The 25,370-nt window shown below is 44.3% G+C and overlaps 2 protein-coding genes across 11 annotated transcripts in view; one reads left to right on the plus strand and one right to left on the minus strand.

Annotated features, from left to right (window-relative positions):
- Nucleotides 1–25,370, plus strand: part of LOC133152636 (uncharacterized) — an 81,587-nt gene that overhangs the window by 38,619 nt on the left and 17,598 nt on the right. Inside the window, exon 2 of the mRNA XM_061276412.1 lies at nucleotides 24,432–24,624. Coding sequence (XP_061132396.1) covers nucleotides 24,432–24,624 — 193 coding nt within the window. The remainder of the gene's footprint in view (nucleotides 1–24,431; nucleotides 24,625–25,370) is intronic.
- tpcn2 (two pore segment channel 2) overlaps nucleotides 21,725–25,370 on the minus strand; it is a 140,879-nt gene continuing 137,233 nt past the window's right edge. For 8 of the 10 annotated variants that reach the window (XM_061276393.1, XM_061276391.1, XM_061276386.1 and 5 more), the window contains 3 exons: nucleotides 23,720–23,811; nucleotides 23,530–23,633; nucleotides 21,725–22,021 (listed from right to left, as the gene is read on the minus strand). In XM_061276393.1, the coding sequence (XP_061132377.1) occupies nucleotides 21,969–22,021; nucleotides 23,530–23,633; nucleotides 23,720–23,811 (249 nt within the window). In that variant the 3' untranslated portion in view covers nucleotides 21,725–21,968. Of the gene's footprint in view, nucleotides 22,022–23,529; nucleotides 23,634–23,719; nucleotides 23,812–25,370 lie in introns of those variants that run through there. The other 2 variants (XM_061276385.1, XR_009714163.1) reach the window with 2 other exon arrangements.

Below are 25,370 nucleotides of genomic sequence, written 5' to 3' on the forward strand. Positions count from 1 at the left end.
AAAGCAGCGCAGAGGATCGTCAGCTGTCCTCTCCCCTCCCTGGCGGACATATACAACACCTGGTGCATCAGCAGACCTCACAATAGTATCAAGAGCAACACATATCCCGCCTCACAGCTGTTTGAGCTGCTTCCTTCTGGGAGGCGCTACAGATGCATCAGCACAAGGACTACCAGGCTGAAAACCAGTTTCTTCCTGAGAGCCATCACCACACTGAACTCTGAGAGGAAACAACACCAGCTATAATACGTTACCAATGCACCTTTATACTAACACTGTCACTGCTGCTGTCAACACTAAGTGCAATAACTATTTATTATTTACTTCCTGTACATATCTCATTCATGTTTATATAAATAGCCACATTGTATGTACTGTAAATAAGACTCTTTCACTTTTATTCTTTATGCTCCCTTTTTACTTCTTAATTTTTGTAATGTTTATTTTTTGGGATTTCTTTTTTTATTCTTATTGCACTGGAAAGGGAGAAGCTCTCCAATTTCGTTGTACAATTGCATTGTAAAATGACAATAAAGGGCATTCTATTCTATTCTATTCTATTCTATTCTATTCTATTCTATTCTCTTCTATTCTCTTCTATTCTCTTCTATTCTCTTCTATTCTATTCTATTCTATTCTATTCTATTCTATTCTATTCTATTCTAAAAAAGCATAAAATGACACAAAATATCTTATATACAATGTACAAATCACCAAACAAAGAAGAATTACTTCTCATTGTGCTACATTAATAGATAACATATTTACAAATAGTATGGAAAACAATACAGAGTGGGCTTTTATATAATGACATCGGTGACCATTTGCCTGTAATTATTGTATTTCACTGTAACCACCCAAGGACATAAATCAGTTGAAATACAAACGTATAAGAACGGGCAAAAACATACAAATATTTAAGAGTGAATTGTTGAAACAGGACTGGAATGGACTTTACGAGGAAGGAGATATGTATTGACATAGCATACAGTAGATTTATAAATATCTTGAAAACATTATATGATAGAACCTGTCCTGTACAGAAATACAGGGTTGGACAAAAAGAGACAAACAGCCCATGGGTCACTAAAGGATTAAAAAATGCTTGCAAAAAAAAGAACACGATGTATAAACAATTCATAACAAAACGAACTATAGAGGCAGAAATTTAATCTAAAAAATACAAGAATAAATTAACCAGCATTATGAGAACACGTAAAAAGGAATATTATAATAAAACATTAGATAGTAATAAACAATAATATGAAGGGGATGCGGAAGGTACTAAACAGTGTTATTAGGAATAGAGCTAAAAACTAAAACACAAGCTACCCTGATTATTATATCGAAAATGACCGATCAATAAACAATATGAAAGAGGTGGTGAATGCATTTAATATTTTTTTTTGTAAATGTAGGACCAGAGCTGGCAGGATAAATACAGGATCCAGACAGACTCGGGGGAATGGAGGCTGCTCAATGGGAAAGAAATGCTAAATCTATATTTCTTGGTGCAGTTAGCTCAAAATAAGTAATAGAGATTGTAATGAGAAGTGAAAGCAAAACTGTTCGAGTGGTGCTCACTCTAATTTATTTGCAAGAATCACACGGGAGACAGTATGCCCTTTGAGCACTTGCAAGTGGAGAATTCGTTCGTCACTGTGCATACAGCGATGTTCGAACAAGATCTGACTTTGGATTCTTGCAAGAGCATATTTATTGAGAGAAGCAGGATGGGGGTGAGAGTTGACAAGTTTGGTGAACCCCTGGCCTCTGATCAAATCAGAGCAGGGGGTGTTTTACGATGTTGTGTAAACAGAACAACTTAGATTGCTTCCTCTGCAGTTGATCAATCAGTAAAGCGGATGCAAGCACTTTATTGTACAAGGTTGTGAAAACAAAAACTAGTGGGGCATTTTAGATAACTAAGCAAGAATGTTTCCACACCATTTGGAAAGTTTCAACAACTGAATGGTTAAACTTTCCGGAGTCAAGGAAAAGTCAAAGGTTTAAACAAAGTTAATAATTCTAGTCTACATTCCAACATAATCGTACAATCAAAATAATCTATCAACCCTAACATTTCCCTCCTGTTTCTCATATGATTATGCCACCCCGATCAACAAAAATAAGCAAGAAAATATAATGAAGATAGAACAATAAAAATAAAATAAACACAGAAACACTACACCATTGTATCCATCACGTGCGAGGCATTTTCGATGGTCAAATCAACAAGTTTCTGTAAAACACGTTCAGCTAATCAGCATTATCGCAATCTTCTTTCCGCAGCGCACTAAAACTTTGTCCATCAGCGAGAGATTCACAAAAGATTGTAAATAGTTCAGAGTCTCTTTTAGGAGTGATTTTTTTTTCTCTTCCTGATCCAAGGAAAAAGCGCATGAACCATTTTGTCACAGACGGACCATACTTTATGGCTGTCAGGGACATAGTACCCCAGACAGGGCCACGTTGTTCAAAGGTTGCAACAGCCCTGTGTCGACGTCCCGAAGAGTTGTGTGCCATCGTCAGTTGATGATGTTGTATCTTGTGGTGCGGTCCGTTACCCACACTGGTGCACACACTCCTGTCCAGTTGGCAGGCAGCATTAACCTTGCCACCAATCATTCTGAATGAAGTAGGTCCCGTTCGATGGTGCAGCCATGTTGGTAGGAGAGCCCTGACCACTTGAAATGGCTCTCCTATCCTGGCACTCAGCGGTGATGTCCAAAGCTCCCATCCTGTTTCCTCCTGGAGAGAAGTCGTTAATGCATTTGTGGGTTTCATTTTCTTGGATGAAACACGTGCAGTTCACTCCAGGTAGCCTTTTTGTTTAGGCCACTTGTGGCATCTTTCGTCCTTCAACAGTCACATTGAGATTAATGCAAAAGAGTTTGATCACAGGTTTCTTTCTGTGAGTCCAGGGCGGTAGGGGTAGCATCATTGTGACAGCACGGTGTTGAAATCCAACTCCTCCCTTAGAGGCCATGCATTTTGCTTCAGTGACAGTCATTGCTCTGGCCTCCAGGTAAACCTGCGTGGAGGTAGGGGGGGGGTTTGGAACACACATAGCATCCCTCCTGTGTGTGGGATCTCACAGTGAACACACCGGTACCAAATGTTGGTTTCGTATGGGTTTTCTGGGGTCCCATGACTAGTCCTCAAATTTCTCATCATGTGACCATCTTTTTCCTCGGTTGACATTGTCAATCGGTCTATTCAGATGAGCCCATAGACCAGGGGTGGGCAAACTACGGCCCGCGGGCCACATCCGGCCCCCGGGACCGTTTAATCCGGCCCGCCAACCCTGAATAAATTGTATTATTAAACACTTTTTTGGGTCATTATGCCTGCAATGACTGCGTTTCCCCAGTAGATGGGGAAGCGCTCACCTGTGTATCTACTACCGGAAGCCGTGTCAGAAAGCTCGGTGCACACTCACAAGTGCGTGTACGTACTCAGTAGTATGGACATGGCGCACTCGCGCTCTATTTGTATCAGTCCCGAATTTAGAGCGTGGACTGTGACGACAGCATTCTTGTAATTCGCGCGCTGAGCTTTCAGATACAGTTTTACGCTAAAGCCACCCACAAACCTTCCCCTGGAATCCTTCTATTCATTAAAACGAGTCGCCCAAGGAAAAGCAAGGTGGACACAGTGCCGAGCGTTTAAAAAAGAGTGGCCAATTTGGCTCGACGTACGCGACGTGACGTTCACCCACATCAACATCAACCCGTCACAGATCGAGGTAAACGGACCAACACCTCGGATCTCTTCTAAGAATTGCCACAACAAATTATACTCCAGACTATGACGCACTAGCAAAAAAGGGAGACCAACAACACTGTTCCCACTGTAAATGAAGGGGAGGCTCTCAAGTTTGTTGTAAAAAAATGCATTTTGAATATGAGTTGTACACATAGCAGGGATTGAAACTAGCGACCATTTTCATTTTCAAACAATGCAGGCTGCTCAAGGACATTAATGCACCACCTGTTTGTGACTAATCTTAACCTTTAAAGTTCTTAAGGCTTACTTTAAGGAAGTGTTTCCCGTTTCCTCACCTCTGTTACCAGGTGTTTGTGAGTTAAAACTCTGCTCTGATGTTCAGATACCCCTCACCGTGTTGCCGTTTTGATTACTTTATTTGGACGTATGCTTTCACCGATTCTTCAAGATGATATATTTGGTCAGAATGTTTGCCGTTTGATGTGATCTCATAAAATAAAGATCTTTCATTAATCTGACCTGGAGGCACTGAAGTGATGGAGACTGTTATTCATAATAACAGTGTCGTATTTTATGAGAATCACTGATAGCAGTTTTTTAGTGATTTTTTTTAATGCTGTTAATAAATGCATTTGTTTTCAAAAAACCTGTTTGGAATATCCATTCTTTATTTATTTATTTTTATTTATTTATTTATTTATTTATTTATTGATCCCCAGGGGTGGGGAAATTCAGGCCCCAGCAGTATCCATACCACAGAGTGGGTATACAAAAGACACACAGATGGCATGAGCGCAACTCAATAGGCTCTCACAAGGCTGCCACACAACGGCGCCACAAAGAAAGTCAGAAAGTGCACAAGATAAAAGCCATCAAAGCAAATCAAAGCTAAAAGACAAAGGAAAAAAAAGCAACAGCGGCCACCTAGCACCCCTCAATACAAGAGAACACCCCAAAACACACAAAATAGCCTCCACGGGGTCCATCGACAGGTGTAAGGGCAGTCCAGTTCAATGGCGCCCAATGGACCGTGGTGGTGAATCGGTGAAAACATCACAAAGCAGGCAAACGTGTGAGCAGCGTCCCGGGCACCCTGTCGGGGGACGTGCAGATGGCCACCACGGGGCTAGCATGGCGAAAGTCGTCGGTTCCGACGAGCACGAGGGAGCGGACTCCCCACAGGTGTTGCGGCTGCAAGGCCAATGCGAGGGACCCGGTCATCACTGGTCGGATAAGCAGGAAGCCGTCGTAGAGTTACGCCGGTCTCGACTGATGATCCCGGTCCGGTCCCAGGAAGAAAAAATAAATAAAATAAAATATCCGATCTGAAGAGGTACCGAGGTGCGGTAGAAGGCACCAGCATCGCCGAATGGACAAAAAGACAGAAAGAAAAAGGAGAAAAGAAGGAAATAAAGAGGAAAAGAGAGAACACTGCTGGGAGGCAGCCACTCACGGCGCCATACCAAGAGAAAAAAAAAACTACCTACTAAAGGCCAAAATCTTTTATGGAATGACCTTTACAGGTCGCATGTATTACTTCACACAAACACTACGTCCATCTGCTCCTGGTCCGGCCCTCCGGTCCAAATTTAGAACCGAGTTCGGCCCGCGAGTCAAAAAATTTGCCCACCCCTGCCATAGACCATAGCACGCTCCAACCACAACGCAGGAGAGGATCCATCTGGCATCCCCCTTTCTACTCGGTTGGCAGAGACACCGGTATATCCCATTGCCTGTCAGAGTGGGGATCGTTGAATTCTTCACCAATATTTAGATGCCCCACCCTAAACGATGAGGCCCCTTTGTAGTCAGGGTTCCCCACCACTCCGAAAATGGGTCCAGCACTCTCTGTAACTTGCAGTGGCTGAGGTGAATCCAGCTGGACCTTTCAGCAATTTTCAGTGCAGTGGGGGTAGTCAGCAAGACTTGGAATGATCCCTCACACCGTGGCTGGCCCAGTTTGTTCTTTTTGACGACCTTTATGTCGTCCCAGTCTCCTGGCTTGGAGCGGTTGTTGACCTGTGGGGAAGAAAGATCAGGCGTCAGTAAATTTGCATTTGACACATCTTTCAGTTTGAGTGCTCTGATCATGCTATCTGCCAAGGACTGTTGTCTGCTTTTTGCAAATCTTGTATCATTCACCAGTCAATTTCATTGCCCTTTTGAACTGTTTGCAAGGAGAGTCTGAGCACTTCCGAATGATCCCTCTTCACAAAGACCATTTATGACAGGGGCTATCCCATTTATGGCCTCCTGTTTTAAAGGAGATTCTCTGATCTTGGTTGGATTTGGATGGGGAGAATGGACGTTAAGTCTTGTAGCAGATGGTTCCTTTGCCCACCTCCTTATCAGTCAAACAAATGTTGATTAGTCAGGGAAGCGCAGAAGCGCATTCCCTTCCAACAGCTACACCACTTCCTCATAGCTTCTTTAGTCACTTTTCAAGCATCTTCCAGTTGCTTACAGCAAAAGTTTGAAAAGTTTTAACTTAATGGTATGACGCCAAATGTATTAGAGAATCCATATGTCGTAAAGTGTTGTATTATTACTATCTTTCACTATCTGTCCTACTCCCTCCCTCCTTCTGAGGCTTGGCGACGCCAAGGAGGATGTGTTCTTTACTACATTCCATCATCATTTAATTTGACTTTCTTTCCAAAACGCTTCTCAGTTTCCCAGTTCACATATCTTCTACATGTGTTACTGGTTCTACAGTTTTTTTTTCCTTTTTTTTTTTCTCTAGTTAATTATCAATCCAAAAGCAATTTTTTTTCTTAGCATTTAACTTGCTCAAAATCACTCTTCCTTCAAAGTTGTTCTACTAAGTTTCCATGGTAGCCTCCAACAATTTCAACCATTCAATCTGTATTTTTCTTTCATCCAGTCAATCATTCATCCTTGCTCATTTGCATCTCACACACAGTCTCCAAAAAGGAGTCTTTCCATCACATTGGTCTCAATCTATCCAAGCTCTCCACACAACATTCATATGTTCAAGATGGCGGCGCGTGCATACGCAGCGACCTCTCTCTGTCCCGCCCGAACGGTGTTTTGTTCGTTTAATAAGTGTTTGTCCGGCAGTTTTATGTGTTCGTCTCGTCGTACTGAGTCGTGCTACAAGTACGGCAGGCAGGTTCTGCTTGACATCGGCGAAAGCCAGTTTTGTCGAGTTCTGGACTTTGATGCGGGGACATTAAAGGAGCTCGGACTGCTACGTCCTGAAGCGTCGCCGGGCTCGTCTGCTGTTCCTCCCCCGGTTGGGAAGCGTCGAAAGCGGTGTGTGAGGAGGCTGACGAGGGGCAAGCGTGGGGGCGTCCGGGCCAGGCTGGCGGCCAACCCTGCTCGCCCGGCCGTGCCTTCCATTCTTCTGGCGAATGTTCGATCGCTGGACAACAAAATGGATTACATTCGCTTGCTGCGATCTACAAACCGGACTGTGCGTGACTGCTGTGTGCTCGTGTTCACTGAGACTTGGTTGACCGTCAACGTTCCGGACTCTGCCGTACATCTGGAGCGGCTAGCGTGCTATCGGGCGGACCGGGCCATTGTACAAGGGGGAACATCTCGTGGAGGTGGAATATGCGTCTACATCCGTGACAAATGGTGCCGGGACTCTGTAGTGGTATGCAAGCACTGCTCGCCACTGGCGGAGTTTGTGATCATTAAGTGCCGTCCTTTTTACCTGCCAAGGGAATTTACCGCAATTCTGCTATTTCCGGTTTACATCCCGCCTACCAACATCGAAGGCGACAGGATCGCAGCTCTTAGTGAACTGTACCAGGCTGTCAGTGAACAACAGACAGCGCACCCTGACGGTTTCACCATCTTCGCTGGGGATTTTAATCATGCTAACCTGAAGTCTGTTTTTCCGAGGCTTCACCAGCATGTTAATTTTCCTACGCGTGGCGACAGCTTCCTGGACCTGGTCTACTCTTCGCATAAAGGAGCTTTCAAAGCCGCCCCCCTCCCCCATCTTGGACTTTCTGACCATATCACTGTCATGCTTTTGCCCGCATACAGACAAATGGTGAGAGCATCCAGACCGGTTCGCAAGCGGGTACGGGTGTGGCCTGAGGGGGCCTCTGATGCGCTCCGTGACTGCTTTGGCTCTACTGACTGGGACATGTTTAGGAGGGCTGCCACTTCCGACGATCGGACAGACATTGAGGAGTATACTGACTCTGTTTCCTTCTACATCAGGAAGTGCATTGATGATGTGACTCACTCAAAATCCATCGTCACTCGGGCTAACCGGAAGCCATAGCTGACGGGGGCTATCTTCAGGCTGCTGAGGGCCAGGGACAAAGCCTTTAGAGCGGGGGATGAGGCTGGCTTGAGGACTGCGAGGGCCGACCTGTCCCGGGGCATCAAAGAAGCGAAGAGGGCGTTCTCTTGCAAAATTACCGCCCACTTCAAGGACAGTAGGGACGCACGGAGCCTTTGGCAGGGCATTCAGACCATCACGGACTACAAGCCCGCGCCGCAGAGCTGTGAAGGAGACGTCCGTCTGCTAAATGACCTTAGCCGCTTCTTTGCTCGCTTCGACGCTCAGAACAGCACTTGCCCGCTGAAGACCACTCCCCCTTCACACGAGCTGCCCCTGTGCCTCTCCGCCGACAGCGTGAGGAGGGCGCTTGCCGCTATCAACATCCGTAAGGCGGCGGGCCCTGACAACAACCTGGGTCGAGCGCTGAAGGACTGCGCTGGTGAGCTGACGGATGTCTTCATGGACATCTTTAACACTTCTCTGCAGCAGGCCAACATTCCGTCGTGTTTCAAAGCTGCCACCATCGTACCTGTGCTGAAGAAACCTGCTCCATCCTGCTTCAATGACTTGGACTTCCGCCCATCATCATGAAGTGCTTTGAGCGGCTTGTCATGGAGCACATCCGTTCCGTTCTCCCCCCCACCATTGACCCCTTCCAGTTTGCGTACCGAGCCAAACGGTCCTCTGAGGATGCCATCTCCTCTGCCCTCCACTCGGCCCTCACTCACCTGGAGAGAAGAGACTCGTATGTGAGATTGCTGTTTGTGGACTTCAGTTCTGCCTTCAACACCATTGTGCCACAACGTCTCATCAGCAAACTTGACAAGCTGGGCCTCAGTACCTACCTCTGCAACTGGCTACTGGACTTCCTCTGTCAGAGGCCACAGGTGGTACGTGTTGGCGACAAAATCTCCGCCAGCTTCACACTGAGCACAGGGGCCCCCAAGGCTGTGTGCTCAGTCCGCTACTCTTCACCCTCCTGACGCATGACTGCACTGCAACCCACAGCGACAACCGCATAGTGAAGTTTGCTGACGACACGACTTCAGCGAGATCATTATCATCTAGATGAAATACATCAGTACTTTTGCCTTTCTTGATCACTTTGTCAGCGTCTCTGGCCCACTGCATGTTTGGTGTTACACTAGCAGTGTCCACTTCCACCAAGTGTTCCCTCACCCAGTTGACTATTTCAGGGCCGAAACCAGTGAGGAGCGCTTTAATCTGTTGCTGATAAGCCCTCTCAGCTGCATCATTGAATGGGATGGCACTGTGCACCCTGAATTATTTTTCAAATCTCAATTGAATGGCGGCCTCATCACTTTTTCTCTTTCTATTTTTTGTCTTTTGAATTTGTTCTCTTCTCTCTTGTGAAGCTTTCAACCACACTCTAGCACATTGCAATTCTCTCTTTTCTTTCCTTTCTCAGTCCCTTTGTCTTCCTAGTCCTCCAAAACTTCAACCACTATCTTCCACATTTCAACTTTCAACTTCCCTTCTACTCCATACTTTTTCTTCCACTTTGGCATGTATCGTATACAATTAAGAAATCTACTCGCCATGTACTTCTCATCTCCTTAAGAGCTCCTTTATTTGGAGATTTGCAGTTTTCATTTCGCATCTTAATTTAGTATTTTAAGTTTTTACAATTTTTTCTTAATATTTTTTCTTTGAAGATCCTCAATGCAGTTTCAAATTGACCTTTCAACAGAATTGCTTTTTAGTCAATTCCTACCAGTAACACTCTCAACCACACAAACGCCAGCGCTTTTTTTCCCTTCAGGCCTATTCAGGATAGGCATAAAATCCTCCAAAACAGCTTGGAAAAACGGACAGAAAAGAATCTACGCCCTTCTTCGATTAAGAAAAAGAAGCTCGGTTTTTCTTAGCCCGTTCCTTCCACTGGGTCTTGGACCCAAGCTGTTTCTTGGCTCGGAAAAACCAAAGCCGTATCTCACAGCTCGGACAAACCAAAGCCATATCTCATGGCTTGGACAAACCAAAGCCGTATCTCATGGCTCGGACACACCAAAGCCGTATCTCATGGCTCGGACACACCAAAGCCGTATCTCATGGCTCGGACAAACCAAAGCCTCATCTCGTGCACTTTTAACTTTATGGCTTTTACTTACTTACCCTGGTTCGTTGCACTTCCGGATCCCGTCAATCCATTGTTGTCAGACAAAGGCAGACCTAAGAGGCTGGCCCAGCGAAGAATTTTCTTCCCAGGTCTTTCTATACCAGGTCCTCCTAATGGATGCTGGCTTGTCGACAGTGTGCAGCACGTCCTCCTCCGTCCATCAGCAGTGGGTATGTTGAGATCCGGGTCATGGCACCAAAATGTTAGAGTGGTCCTCACTCTAACTTATTTGCAAGAATCACACGGGAGACAGTATGCCCTTTGAGCACTTGCAAGTGGAGAATTTGTTCGTCACTGTGCATACAGCGATGTTCGAACAAACCCTGACTTTGGATTCTTCCAAGAGCATATTTATTGAGAGAAGCAGGGTGGGGGTGAGAGTGTACAAGTTTGGTGAACCCTTGGCCTTTGGTCAAATCAGAGCAGGGGGTGTTCACGAGGTTGTGCAAACAGAACAATTTAGATTGCTTCCTGTGCAGCTGGTCAATCAGTAAAGCGGATGCAAGCACTTTATTATACAAAGTTGTGGAAACAGAAACTAATGGAGCATTTTAGATAACTAACTAAGTAAGAATGCTTCCACACCATTTGGAAAGTTTCAACAACTGAATGGTTAAACTTTCCAGAGTCAAGGAAAAGTGAAAAGTTTAAACAAAGTTAATAATTCTAGTCTACATTCAAACATAATCATACAATCAAAATAATCTATCAACCCTAACAAAAACCTCTACTGATTACAATGATATTGTCTTATTATATGTGTATAATAAGAGAAGTTATTGATGAAATTGCAGAACTATTTACTCACATATGCAATATGTCTTTCACATCTGGTAAATTTCCAAATGACATGATAATAGCTAAAGTTATACCTCTATATAAATGTAGGGATAGACACCATTACACGAATTACAGGCGAGCATTTCTACTCTCTCAGTTCTGCAAAAACCTTGAAGAACTGTTCACAGAAAAACTAGACCACTTTATTGAAAACAACAAGCTTTTAGCTGACAGTCAATATGGATTCCGGAAGGACAGATCAACAACAACAGGTCTTATAGAGAACATCACAAATGGCATAGATAATAAAAAACAAGTTATGGGGATATTCATAGATCTAAAGAAAGCGTTTGACACAATAAATCATGGCATTTTATACAACAAATTGGAAAGATATGGCATCAGAGTTGTTGGTCTGGACTGGGTGAGGAGCTACTTAAGCAACAGGCAGCAATTTGTAAAAATTGGAGATCATGTATCTGACTTTTTGCCCATAACATGTGGAGTACCTCAAGGGTCTGTCCTTGGTTCTAAACTGTATATAATCTATATAAATGACTTATGTAATGTATAAAAAAATAATGAAATACATTTTATTTGCTGATGACACAAACATCTACTGCGCTGGGGACAATTTACAGCAGCTTATGGATATAATCACAACAGAAATGAATAAATCCAAAAGGTGGTTTAATGTAAACAAATTGTCGCTGAATTTGACTAAAACAAAATGCATCTTATTTGGAAAATATAAATTGAACCCTCATTTGGAAGTGAACATTTACAACGTTATAGAAAGAGTTTCTGTAATAAAATTCCTGGGCGTGATTGTTGACAATAAAATCTGCTGGGAATCACATATTAATCATGCAAAAACAAAAATGTCAAAAATGATTGCAATTTTTAGGAAAGCAAGAAGCATTCTGGACTCCAGATCCGTACATATATATTCTCGATAATGCACTCATATTGCCATATCTGAGCTACTGTGTGGGAGTATGGGGTAACACCTATAAGTCCAGCCTACAGCCATTGTGTACGTTACAAAAAAGAGCAATAAGAATAATTAATAACAAGGGATATCGGGAGCATACAAACGCACTGTTCATAATAACACAAACTTTGAAATTCGAGGATCTGATCAAACACAACACAGCTTAAATTAGGTACAGAGCAAGATATAACCTTCTTCCAAGTGGGATACAAAACTTGTTTTTGGAAAGGCAGGGTGGGTATAATCTGAGAGGGGAACTGAATTTTAAGCGAGTAAAAGTCAGAACAACTATGAACAGTATGTGTATGAACAACTATGAAAAGTCTGTGTGTGTGGGGTGAAATTGTGGAATTGTCTCGAAAATGAGCACAAAAATAGTGCAAACATAAAACTGTTTAAAAAAAGTGTATAAAAACTGTTTTCTTAACATGTATGAGAAAAAAATTAAATAGCCAAAATGACACACAAGCAAAAATGAAAATAATTCTGAAAGTTGGTCTACATGTGTACCATTTTATTGATTTAGATGTTGAATTATTAGTTTAACTGATTAAGTGAGAAAGGGGTAGGAATCTAAAAAGCAATGCTTCCTCCTACTCCTTTTCGAGCATTCTTTGTTGTGTATTCTTTTTCAGTTTTTTTTTGTTGCATGGACTTAGATATGGCACTTTAAAGTGTTAATTGTTTTATTTATTTTCTCCCTATTTCTCATGTTTTAAATATGTTCGAAATAAAAACATATCAATCAATCCATCAATCAATCAACCAATCAATTTGTGAACCTTGTATTTGCTTTGCGGGTTGTCAACTGCAGTCTTGGAGAATTTTGTGTCATGTCTGTGAAAATGCATTAACACTAACCCCTTGCTTTTCATGACTTTGTAAATGTGCTTGTTTTCAGGACAGGCTCAGCAGACTCCAGTTTTCAATTGTTTGACATGCATTCGTGTGTGGATTATTGTTTGTTTAACATTGCGAATTATACTTTTGATTTTTGGTATCATGGATGGCTATTGTGAGCAGAGCTGCATGCACAGCTACAGGAGGGTGATTGCTTTTGTTCAAACAGCCATGTGAGGTGCTGCCAATTGAGTTTCAGAGTCTGATAAGTGGCGATTCCAGGCCAGGATGGCATATGGAGGTACAGTAATCCCTCGTTTTTCACTGGGGTTACATTCAGAAAAGAACCCGTGATACGTAGGTGAAGTCCGTAAAGTAGAAACCTTTATTTTTTTACCATTATTATACAGGTAAAACATTGAAACCAAAGAACAAAACTTGTTTTGAGGCCCGGGCATTTGTTTAACAAAGAGAAGTAAACACTTTCTTCCAGATAACTACAGTAAAATAATAATTTTAATCATCAATACAAAGTACGTACTATATAGTGCACCCCTGCGGCCTGACTCCGTTCTGTAGTGTCTTTTTCTTCTGAAGCCATAACACAATGTACTGTGAAAAAATCCGTGAAGCAGCGAGAACATGAAAAGTAAACCGTGATATAGCGAGGGATTACTGTACACCGAACTCCAGCTGTATGTTACCGTAGCAAGACATTGTCTTTTTTTTTTACTTTTAATCCATAGTGACATTTTTAGAATGTGCCTAAAGGGGAGGGAAAGAAATAAAAAAATTGAACCAAAACCTTTCCTCATGCATCTTCTCACTTTTTAAGGATTTTTATTAAACAATCTGGTCAGAATCTCCCATCTCTCCTTGATAGTTCCATGCTGCCACTGGAATGTCATCTGGGCCAATTGCCTTTCCACTCTCCATCTTTCTGGTCGTATCAACGGTTTTGGTGACTTCAGTTACTGAGGTCAACAGAGGGAGTGAAGACAATGGGGTCCAAAAAGTCCTGCTGAGCTACAAAAACAGATATGCTCACACCTCATTGAATAAAGTACATAAGCAGACAATTATATTCACACATTAGATGAACAAAAGAAACATTTTGCACATATACTAATTATACCTACACACTAAATAAACAAAGAAGACATAACTATGTAGACTTTTTTAAATATGTGATGTAGTAAGTGGTAATGAGAAATGTTTTTATAACTTCATGATCTGATATGTTTTTGTGTGCATTTTGAAGAAACAAATGATTTTTGGTAAATTGGCTGAAATGCTTAACTTGCTATGGAATTCCTTCTTGCACCTCTTCATAATTTGCGTCAGCTTATTTTTATATTTTTTGTACTTAATTTCTGTCTCTATGGTTCTATGCTTTATAAATTCTCGATACATAAAATTTTTCTTTATACTGGCATGTAGACCTTTTGTGATGATCCATGGGGACTCTGTATACTTATGCTTCCTATTGCATTGCCTTAGTGGGCAGTTTTTATCATACAATGACGTAAATTTTTCTAGGAATATATCATATGCTATGTCTACATTACACTCATTATACACACAATTCCAGTCTTCTGTCAATAGATCTGCTCTGAAAGCACTCAGGGATTCTGATGTTCTCACCCTCCTGTAAACTTTACTTCCATCCTTTACATTATTACAATCACAGTCATAAACCACAAAAACAGGCAAATGGTCACTTATATCAATCAGCAATAAATCAAAGTCAAAAATCAAAGTCTGTTTTATTGTCAATTTCTTCACATGCCAAGACACAAAGAAATCGAAATTACGTTCCCACTATCCCACGGTGACAAGACATAGTACACAATATACATACAAGTAAACAACACAAACAAATAAAAACAAGAAGGCACAAACAGTGAATAAATAGGAGTGATGAATAAATAATAAATAAACAAATAACATAATAAATAAGAGGAGCAAAGTGCAGTCAGCATACAGTCAGAATCACATAGCGCAAGAGTACAGGACACTACCCAGAAGGGGGGAGAGAGATCAGGATCCTAACAGCCTGGAGTATGAAGCTATTGGTGAGCCTGGTGGTGCGGGAGCGCAGGCTCCTGTACCTCTTCCCAGAGGGCAGAAGATCAAACAAAGAGTGAGCGGGGTGACTCACATCGCTCACAATCGTGGTCGCTTTGCGGGTGAGATGGGAGGTGTAAATGTCCTTCAGGGAGGGGAGTGAAGCACCAATAATCTTACCAGCCGTGTTCACTATGCGCTGCAGGGTCTTCCTGTTGTATTCAGTGCAGCTACCACCCCAAACAGCGAGAGGACGCTCTCAATGGTGCACGGTAGAATGTAGTCATGACGGCCGGAGGAGCACTAGCTCGCCTGAGCTTCCGCAGGAAGTACAGGCGGCGCTGAGCTTTGTTCGCCAGTGATACGGTGTTGGTGGACCAGGAGAGATCCTCACTGATGAGCACCCCCAGGAACCTGGTGTTGCTCACTCTCTCCACCACAGCACCGTCGATGGTCAGCGGCAGGTGTTGGGTGTGACCCTTCCGGAAGTCAACAACAATCTCCTTGGTCTTGTTGACGTTCCGCAGGAGGTTGTTGTCCCTGCGCCACGCGGTCAGAAGGTCAACCTCCAACCTGTACTGCAGTGCTTCTCAAATAGTGGGGCGCGCCCCCCTTGGGGGGCGCCATGCTATACCTGGGGGGGCGCGTGTGACCCTGGGGAACAGGCTTTTTTTTTGCAGTACTAGAATAAAGTGTGATTGCGCATCTTCCCAGCAGGGGGCAGTGGCGCTCTCATTGTTACTTCTGTGACGTTTGCGACAGTGCAACATTTTACGACTTACAAGACAAGTTAGGATAGTCACGGTGGGGAGGGGGGGGGGCGCGAATAGTTTTCTTCTTGCTAGGGGGGGGGGCGTAACAGAAAATAATTGAGAAGCACTGCTGTACTGAGTCTCGTCACCCTTGGTGATGAGACCCACCAGAGTCGTGTTGTCAGCAAACTTCACTATGCGGTTGTCGCTGTAGGTTGCAGTGCAGTCATGCGGCAGCAGGGTGAAGAGCAGCGGACTGAGCACGCAGCCTTGGGGGGCCCCCGTGCTCAGCGTGATGAGATTTTGTCGCCGACACGTACCACCTGAGGCCTCTGACAGAGGAAGTCCAGTAGCCAGTTGCAGAGGTAGGTACTGAGGCCCAGCTTGTCGAGTTTGCAGATGAGTCGTTGTGGCACAATGGTGTTGAAGGCAGAACTGAAGTCCACAAACCGCAATCTCACGTACGAGTCCCTTCTCTCCAGGTGGGTGAGGGCCGAGTGGAGGGCAGAGCAGATGGCATCCTCAGATGACCGCTTGCCTCGGTACGCAAACTAGAAGGGGTCTATGGTGTGGGGGAGAATGGATCTGATGTGCTCCGTGACAAGCCGCTCAAAGCACTTCATGATGATGGGCGTCAGTGCCACGGGATGGTAGTCATTGAAGCAGGACGGAGCAGGTTTCTTCGGCACAGGTACGATGGTGGCAGCCTTGAAACACGAAGGGATGATGGCCTGCTGCAGGGAAATGTTAAAGATGTTCGTGAAGACACCCGTCAGCTCCCCAGCTTTGCCTTTCAGCGCCCGACCTGGGATGTTGTCAGGGCCCGCCACCTTACCCACTATAACAACCCACTAATGATATTTTTTCCAAGCTATTTGTGAATATGTTATCAATGAGAGTGGCATAATGTGATGTTACTCTGCTTGGCTTGGTGATCATAGGAAAGAGACTCATACTAAACATACTCATACTCATACTCATACTCATACTCATAGAACTCGTCAGTTTATGTTTGTTGGGATTCAGAAGATCTATATTGAGATCATCACAGATGAAGTTCAGTTTCTGATTTGTATTGGCAAATCCCTCCATAATGTCCTTAAAAATGTCAATGCTGGAGCCGGGAGCTCGATAAACACAACTAACAATTGCATTTATTTTTTTACCCATGTCAATTTCTATGGTAATACAATCCATTACATCGAAAACAAGGTGTCGATTCTTATCCTCTTAGACCTAAGTGCAGTGTTTGATACCATTGAGCATGATATCCTAATCAATCGTCATGAAAGGTTAGTCGGTCTTTTAGTTAGTCGAATTACAAGAATGCAGTCGTCACAGCCCACGCTCTAAATTCGGGACTGATACAAATAGAGCGCGAGTGCGCCATGTCCGTACTACTGAGTACGTACACGCACTTGTGAGTGTGCACCGAGCTTTCTGACACGGCTTCCGGTAATAAATGCGCAGGCGAGGAAACGCAGTCATTGCAGGCAATACGACCAAAAAAAAAGTTTAATAATACAATTTGTTCAGGGTTGGCGGGCCGGATTAAACAGTCCCGTGGGCCGGATGTGGCCCGCGGGCTGTAGTTTGCCCACCCCTGAACTAAGTGATGGATAGGGGTAGGACATGATAAGCTTAAGCTTCTTCCTACGCTTTTTCGAACAATGATGTATATTGTTTGTTTTTTATACTTTAAATCATGTTTGAAGAAATGAAGAAATGACCACCTACAACGTTTGGTTTATGTTTTATAAGCATTTTTAATTTTATTGCTTAAATCGCATTTTCTCGACGAGCTGAGCACTTTTTCTGAATTGTGCCGCTCCCGTCACTCTGGTTAGGTTGGCATATAAAAAAGCGCTCTCGGGTGCTTCAGAGTGCCGAGTTTATCACTGCGCATGAAGAAATTACCACCTACAACGTTTGGTTTATGTTTTATTAGCTTTTTTAATTTTATTGCTTAAATCGCATTTTCTCGACGAGTTGAGCACTTTTTCTGAATGGTGCCACTCCCGTCACTCTGGTTAGGTTGGCATAGAAAAAAGCGCTCTTGGGTGCTTCAGAGTGCCGAGTTTATCACTGCTCATGAAGATACATACATACATACATACACGCACGCGCACACACACACGTGTACGCGCGCGCACTCACGCACATACGCACGCACGCATACACACGTACGCACGCGCACGCATTCACACACACACACACACACACACACACACACACACACACACACACACACACACACACACACACACACACACACACACACACACACACACACACACACACACACATACACAAACAAACACATCCCGTTTTTTCCATGTATAATGCGCAAAATTTAACTAATTTATTGTCCTAAAATCTGGGGTGCGCATTATACATGGGTACAATTTTATTTTTTAAGAAAATCATGGTAAAACAATTTTTGAAGAAAATCTTGTCACGGATGGAGTGTGGAAAGGAGCAGGGCGACCAAGTGCAGCTCGGACCAGGGTTCATTGGAGGAACTCAAAACACAGACTTGGTAAACTAACATAACTCTCTAACAAAACCAACAACAGGACTGACCGACAAAGACGTGGAACAAAAAGACAGGGTGACATTACCAAAGACAGGAACAGAAACCTGTGTTATTGTCAAATATTGTTTGTTTTTTAATCTCCATCGCGGACTGGACGTCATACGGAGGCAGTATCACTGCGCATGCGCACTATGGATCCGATGCGAATAGTCCTCTTCTCTTCTTGACTGACAATGAATGTGATAGTTTAATACAATCAGCAAATAACAAAATGTGTATTACAGGTAATATTTTATTTCACAACACTTTGCCTTGTTCCTTTCGTCTCTGTTCACTTCAAACACGCTCCATACGAACGCAATGCTCTCGTGTCACCTGCTCGTTTGCTGTCACAATGTACCCTACACAAATCTGAAACATTTGTTGCGGCTCCGAGTCACGTCGAGGGGCAAGTTTTGGTTTCCAAGGGTGTTTTTATTCCTCTTCAACTTCTCTCCCATACAGAGCCACCTTTTTCACATGTCCGCACGTCACTTTCCTCTCTTTTCATTTTAACCTAACTGATCGCGGTGGTGCCTTTACGGGCAGTCGAAGAAATCAACGCCAACAAAAAAAATACATCCAGCCTAGTTAAGACCATACCAAAGACTATAAAAATGGGACCCATTGCCTCCCTGCTTCGCACTCAGCATTAAGGGTTGGAATTGGGGGGTTAGATCACCAAATGATTCCCAAGCGCGGCGCCGTTGCTGCTCACTGCTCCTCTCTCCCCCAGGGGATGGATCAAAATCACACGGGGATGGGTCAAATGCAGAGGACAAATTTCACCACACCCAGATGCGTGTGTGACGATCATTAGGACTTAAAAATAAATAAATAAATAAATAAATAAATAAAAAAAACTGGGTGCGTATTATACATGGGTACAGGCTTTTTTCCAGCATCGACATGCCAATTTTAGGGTGCGTATTATACATGGGGGCGCATTATACATGGAAAAAAACGGTAATCAAAGTCTGGTAAAGAGGCAATGTTGGAGGAGAGGGTATCAGTTTTTGTGTCCTTGATGTTACGGAATGAGATGAGATGAGGTAGCTTGGTTATGGAGAGGCGGAGTGTGACTTTAAATGAGAGGAGGAAGTGGGCCATGATGGGGAGATGATCAGCTGTACAGTTGGAGGTAGTGAGACCGGAGCAACAGATTAAACCTAGTGTATGACCTTTAATGTGGGTAGAGAAGTCGGTGAAAATGTGAAAACCAGAGCTCTCAAGGCAGGATGAGAAGTCGCGGGTGAGGGGGAGAGTAGTGTTGTCCATGTGGAAACTGAAATCGCCCAAAAGAATTACGTTAGGTGAGAGTGTGGAGAGATGGGCAAGAAGAGCAACAATGTCATTTAAAATCTCAGGGTGGGACTTAGGTGGACGGTAAACAGTGGCGACAATGGTAGGAGTAGGACCGAATGAGCTGCATGTAGGGACAGAGAGAGAGGTAAATTTCCACTTCTCACGGTGAATTATCGCTAGACCACCCCGCGACCAGAGCCACGGGGTTGCGAGATGTAAACAAAGCCCAGAGGTGTAGTGTCGTTGAGCTAAGAGAAGTCGTTGGGCTGCTGCCATGTCTCTGTCAGAAAGAGAAAGTTGAACTTGCGTTCGGTGATGGAGTCCTGGACGAGGTGGCCTTTGCTCGTGAGTGAGCGGATGTTGAGAAGCCCAAAGTTGACGGAGTTGTCGTTCTTGACGGCAGCGTTAGCCGACCTGGGTAGGCTGGCTAACATGCTGTGTTTGTTGTGGCCGCCGGTGTTTGTTGGAGGACGACGGGTGGTGGACAGAAGGATTTTATTGGCTTGGAGTTGTCAGTTTAGAAGCTCCGGCGAGAGCCCCGGTGGTGTATCTGCGGCGAGGCAGGGGAGCTTCGTCCCGGAGGCGCAGCACTGCAGGCGGAGGCTCAGACAGGTGGAAGCGTAGCCAGAGGAGCTCAGGAGCCGAGTACTGGAAAAGCCCAGACACAGGTCCATGGAGCATCGAGAGCGTAATCCAAACAAGTGCAGACCAGAAAATCCACTTAGAGGACAACATTTTAACCAAGAAGCCAGGTGAGTTTACTAAACACAGTAAAAACAACCGATGAGTAGCGGCAGCAAGACGCCCCAGCGTGCACTCAGACCGGAAACAGTGGGTCTGACGCGCAGTTCCGTATTGGCAACACGCGCCCCGAGGTCTCGCGCGGAGGGCACGTCAGCTGACCAGAAGGACTGGAGCCTGAGACGTGACGCAACTGCGCACGAAGGAAAAATGCACCGCTGTGCAGAAAGCTTCGGTACAGCGACAATGAGTGCTCATAGCGCGGGGAGTGCCTCTGAGCAATGTGCTTCACTGAGGACAACCACTGTGTATGCGGCTAGGTCCCGCGCACGTAGGAAAAAAGCACTGCTGTCCAGGGGTCGTTCTCCTGTCCCTTATAAACCCGCGACGTAGCGCATTCGGGAAAGGTGGGTTAGGGTTAGCGAGAGGATATGTTTTTTAAGTCAAGTTTCAAGTCAAGTCACAAGGTTAACATTTTCAACTTTGACCTCTATCGGAGTGGAGTGGAACTGATTATACCAGTCACCTGAATCCGAGCAGCGGAGGAAGTGGATATTTGACGAACCAATTTCCTCCTGGTTACCGGTGAGCCTGGCCTTTTGGGCAGCTCAAAACAGGAGTTGACGTGTCCTTCCCAGTAAAGGCTAAACTTTTGCTCTGTCGCTCGCTCAGGCCCTTCCATTCTAACTGCATGACTCGTCCTCCAAAGAGTGGCGTGATACTGGGTGCTGCTTGGGAGTGCCGTGGTTGGTGTTACATGGGACCTGTGGTGAGTCCAGGGGGTGAAGTGATTGCCAGTGTAAGATCGTTGTTTGTTGCTCTCTCACATTGTCTAACTAGATAGCCAAGTCTATCAGATGGTTCAGGGATGGGCCGCCATTTCTGAGGACCAATTCGTACTTCATCTCACTGGACAACCCCTTTAGAAATATGGTTCGAAAGGACGAATCCCCCTACCTGCTCTTCACTGCCAAAATGTGAAAGGTGATTGCACTACCCTGCTGCAAGTGTCCTACGGCCTTTCACTGGGTGGTCAAATATCGGTTTCATTTGTTTGGTGAACAAACCATCTGTGAGGATTACTGATTGTTGAGTTGAGATTGCAAGTGACCAGGCTGCTGCCTGACCTGAGGGCAAACTCATTACAAAAGCTATTTGGATTGGTGAGTAGCATATAAAACCCAATAACCCTGGTGGAGAAACTGTGCCCATAACCCTTAGTTTCCTAAATACCTGTCAGGAATCAGAATGTATGGTTCTTTGGATTGGGGTGCTGGACTGGCAGTCGGGTCATCCGGTAAATGGGGGAGAAGGAACCTGCTGGTGGAATTTGCTGGTCCCACATTGTATTGATTTGTCTGCCCAGCTGTGCCACGCTTGCATTGGATGATCCATGATCTGGTGCTCATTAACATGAGACCTCGTTGCTCACCTGAGCAGCCTGGCTAGATAGCATTTATTTAAGTCACTCAGAGTCCCTTGGTCCATTGCTGGCCAGATGATTGTGTTGCTATCGAGGAGCAAGGAACCCAGGTGCAGAATAATTCAAATTTATTTGAGCACAAATACAGAAAAATCACCTCTTAGGGATTGACTTTTCTTGATACAAATGCAAAACACAAAATAATCTCAAGGAGGAAAAAACAAACAAAGAATAACTCCCAGCGGGAAGCAGAAGCATGTGTGAATGGGTGCAAAGGCAAAAACGTCTGGCACAGGACTAGCATCCGGAGCATCCTTAAGAAGCCATCTGATTGTAGATTTTTAGCAGGTGTGTCTTAATGAGCTCTGCTCTCCAGCAGCTCTGTCTCACCTTCCTGCACTGCCATGGCTGAGAAAGAGGAAAGGAAGATTAGTGCTGAAAACAACAAGAAAGAACCACAGGCATAACAGTTTTTTTTATTTTCCCTTTTTTCACCCATTGATAGTAATTGATATAAAAAAGATTTACAGTCAAACCTCGGTTTTTGACCACAATCCGTTCCAGAAGGCGGTTCGAGAAGTGAATCGGTCGAATTCCGAATCTATTTTTCCCCTTACAAATAATGGAAAAAAAATCTGTTCCAAGACTTAAAAAAAACGCCTTTTTTAAGCAATTTTTTCATTTGTGCATTTTTGTGCAATAGTGCAACTGCAGTGCACCGCCGAACGCGCAACCGTAGCGCGCCGCCAACTGCGCAACTGCACCGCGCTGGTCGCATTATTGTGACAGAGCCGTCGCTGAAATTTAGAAAATATTTTTAAAGTCCTGATGTACTTTCCAAAATTTAAGTGGACCTCAGCGCGCAGGGAGCTTAATTTGGTCCGATCGCGCAACCGCAGCGTGGCAGGCGCTCACTGTCGCATTGCTTAAAGAGCTTCTTTGTGTTTTAGGATGGCTTTACTGCTCCCACTTGCTTTCTTTGGAGGCATGATTAGGGGTTCACACAATCCTCAAAGTAACGAAAATACAATAACGAATGGAGTCAGTCGGCATCCGGGCCGCACGGTCGGGATTTCTCGGGTCCTTTCGGCTCATCTCACGAGCTTCGACCTCCGAATTTTGTAAAGCAGACTTTGACTTTGGCCTAGTTTTAGTGTTCCCTACTTGACTTCTGAGTGAAAATGTTTAATGAACTTCGTGATGATGAATGTTCTCGCAAAAGAAAGCCTGTTTTTGACTTCTTCGAGAAGACAACCTCAAATATGGTGCTCGTGCATGTGAATGTGGATTTGTTAAAAACATCAGGGAAGGGTGGGAGGAGGTACCTGCGCATAAGCAGTATTCAAAAACAGACAAATAGATTCTGGTTTTTGAGCTGTCGGAAAGATCATCTGTAATCCCTTTAAGGAAGTCACGCCTATGTGCTGGGTTAAATTTAAATGCTTCTTCTGCATTTACTAACCAATCAAAATAATTGCGTTAATTTTTATCGGAAGTCACTGGTGGCCTGTGGGTACAGTTGCCTTGAGAGGGGGTCGTGCAGAATCGATTCTTGCTCAGTGTTAGTATGCATGTGGTTGTAGACGGCAAAGACAAAAACCATAGCCATACAACAGCTAATGTTTGTGTTTAGCTTATTCATTAAAACTCATTGAATTATTTAGCTATTTTAAAGGGAATTGGTTTGTTACAGAATTAATTTTTAAGATTTTTGCACCGGGATAAATCCGTCTGTCTTGTTGAATTCAATTGGTAATTTTTTCGGAATTCAGCACAATAATAAAACATTCAGATTCCGAGAAACCTTGAGGATTCATGTCCAGAAATGCTTTTTTTCTTACTGGCAAATAAAAATAAAATTGTTAAAGAATTGCTACGCTACAACCTAAAATACGAGAGGTTTGCATGTACTGTACTTTCACTGTAAGTTTGGGTCGTGTGTCCCCAGTGTAAGTGAAGGTGGCGGTGCTGTTGTAGCTGACAAAGCAATTCTTCTTCCGTTGGCTCCTTGACTTGCTCTCTAGAGATTATATGCACAAAGTTTGGGATCAACTCAAAAAACACCATTTATTAACTAATGAACATCATAATCTCAATTGCACATACTTGAACATGAGTTGAACAGTTGCTTCATATCTGATCCTATCGACATCTGTAACAGAGCAGTTGTGGCTGCGATCCCACTTATAGGTGAAGTTCTGTTAGAGAACAAAGAGCAAATATTTCAGACAGAGGAGAACATCTAGCTCTTACACAAACTGTTAACGATTAGGAACAGTACCCTGCATACTGTTCTTGAGCAAAACATTATTTATTTATTTCATTTATAACATTAGTCTATCGATTGTTTTTCTTTATCATTTGTCCTCCTTAGGATTGTGGGGAGTGATGCCCGTAACAAACTTCAGCAGTGATTCGGCAAATGGCGGTCTGTGGGCCACATGCAACCTCCATGCACCCAACCCCTCTCTGAGTCCCCCATCCATCTCCCAAACTTAGTGTGCTCACTAAAGTAAAAAAAATATAATATTTTGTGAGGCTCAGAACAGCGACTGTGAGATTATCCCTATTGTACTTGTAGAAATTATTGACCCCTTGTACCCAACATATTCAGATTTTGACGCAAAATATCAAAAAATCTTTACCTCTGATGTTGAACAAAACTTTGGAAGCCAACATTAGTTGGCTTTGTTGTTTAGCGGGTTTTAAACCATTGTGTCGCCTGAATGCGGGCAGTCTCCTAGCAGTGTTCTCCCTTTTCTCTTTATTTCCCTTTTTTTCTCTGTCTTTTTATCTGTAATGTGATATTTGCCCACAGGGATGTGTGGCCATGGTCGGAGCCGTCACAGGTTTGGCTGTCCACATGGCGATGCTGGTGCCGACTACCACACCTCGGCGTGTGCGGATCCTGTTCCTGGCCCTGACAGCTGGGGTGGCTGGGCGCGTCGGTCAGGACCTACGTGACTCAGCGACAGCCTGCTCATCCTGTTTTTATGGCTGCGGATCGAGAGGTTTGTGTGGCTTCGTGCACCAACTGCACCCTTCTCTTAGAGAGGTTGTCCCTGCTAGAGGGACGTGTCCGCCAGTTAGAGCAGAATTGCGCAATAACTGTAGATGTGGCGGATACAGACGCGGGCTGTAGTCAGCCCGCTAGCCCAGTTAGCATTAGCCCCAAGCGGCTTGCTAATCGCGATGAGCCAGGTAAGACGCATAGCCGTCCAAAGTCATCTCGGTCTACTGGCCCTCGCACTTTGGTCAGAGGTGACTCCATTACCCGAAATATTACGCTTAAAAATCCAGCCACGGTAATGTGTATTCCTGGGGGCAGAGCACCCGACATAGAAGCTAATCTTAGGGAGCTGACTCGCAATAGGTCTAGTCAACAGCGTAGTTCCATCAACACTAGCTACTCGGACATAGTGATACACGTCGGCTCCAATGATGTTAGGATGAGGCAGTCGGAGATCACAAAGAGAAACATAGCGAGGACTTGTGATCTCGCTAGAAAGATGAGTCGGCATCGAGTATTTGTCTCTGGCCCCCTGCCTGGGAGAGGCACTGATGAGAGGCTTAGTAGATTAGTCTCCCTTAATCGATGGATGGCTGGGTTCTGTAAGAAGCAGGGACTGTATTTTATAGATAACTGGCCTTCCTTCTGGGGCCGCCCCGACCTGCTGAGGAAGGACGGCCTTCACCCTAACCGTGAAGGCGCCTTCACTCTTTCTAGGAATATAGATTACTGTTTGAGCCACACATG

The sequence above is a fragment of the Syngnathus typhle genome, linkage group LG4 (assembly GCF_033458585.1).
Source record: "Syngnathus typhle isolate RoL2023-S1 ecotype Sweden linkage group LG4, RoL_Styp_1.0, whole genome shotgun sequence".
NCBI classification, from domain to species: Eukaryota; Metazoa; Chordata; class Actinopteri; order Syngnathiformes; family Syngnathidae; genus Syngnathus; species Syngnathus typhle.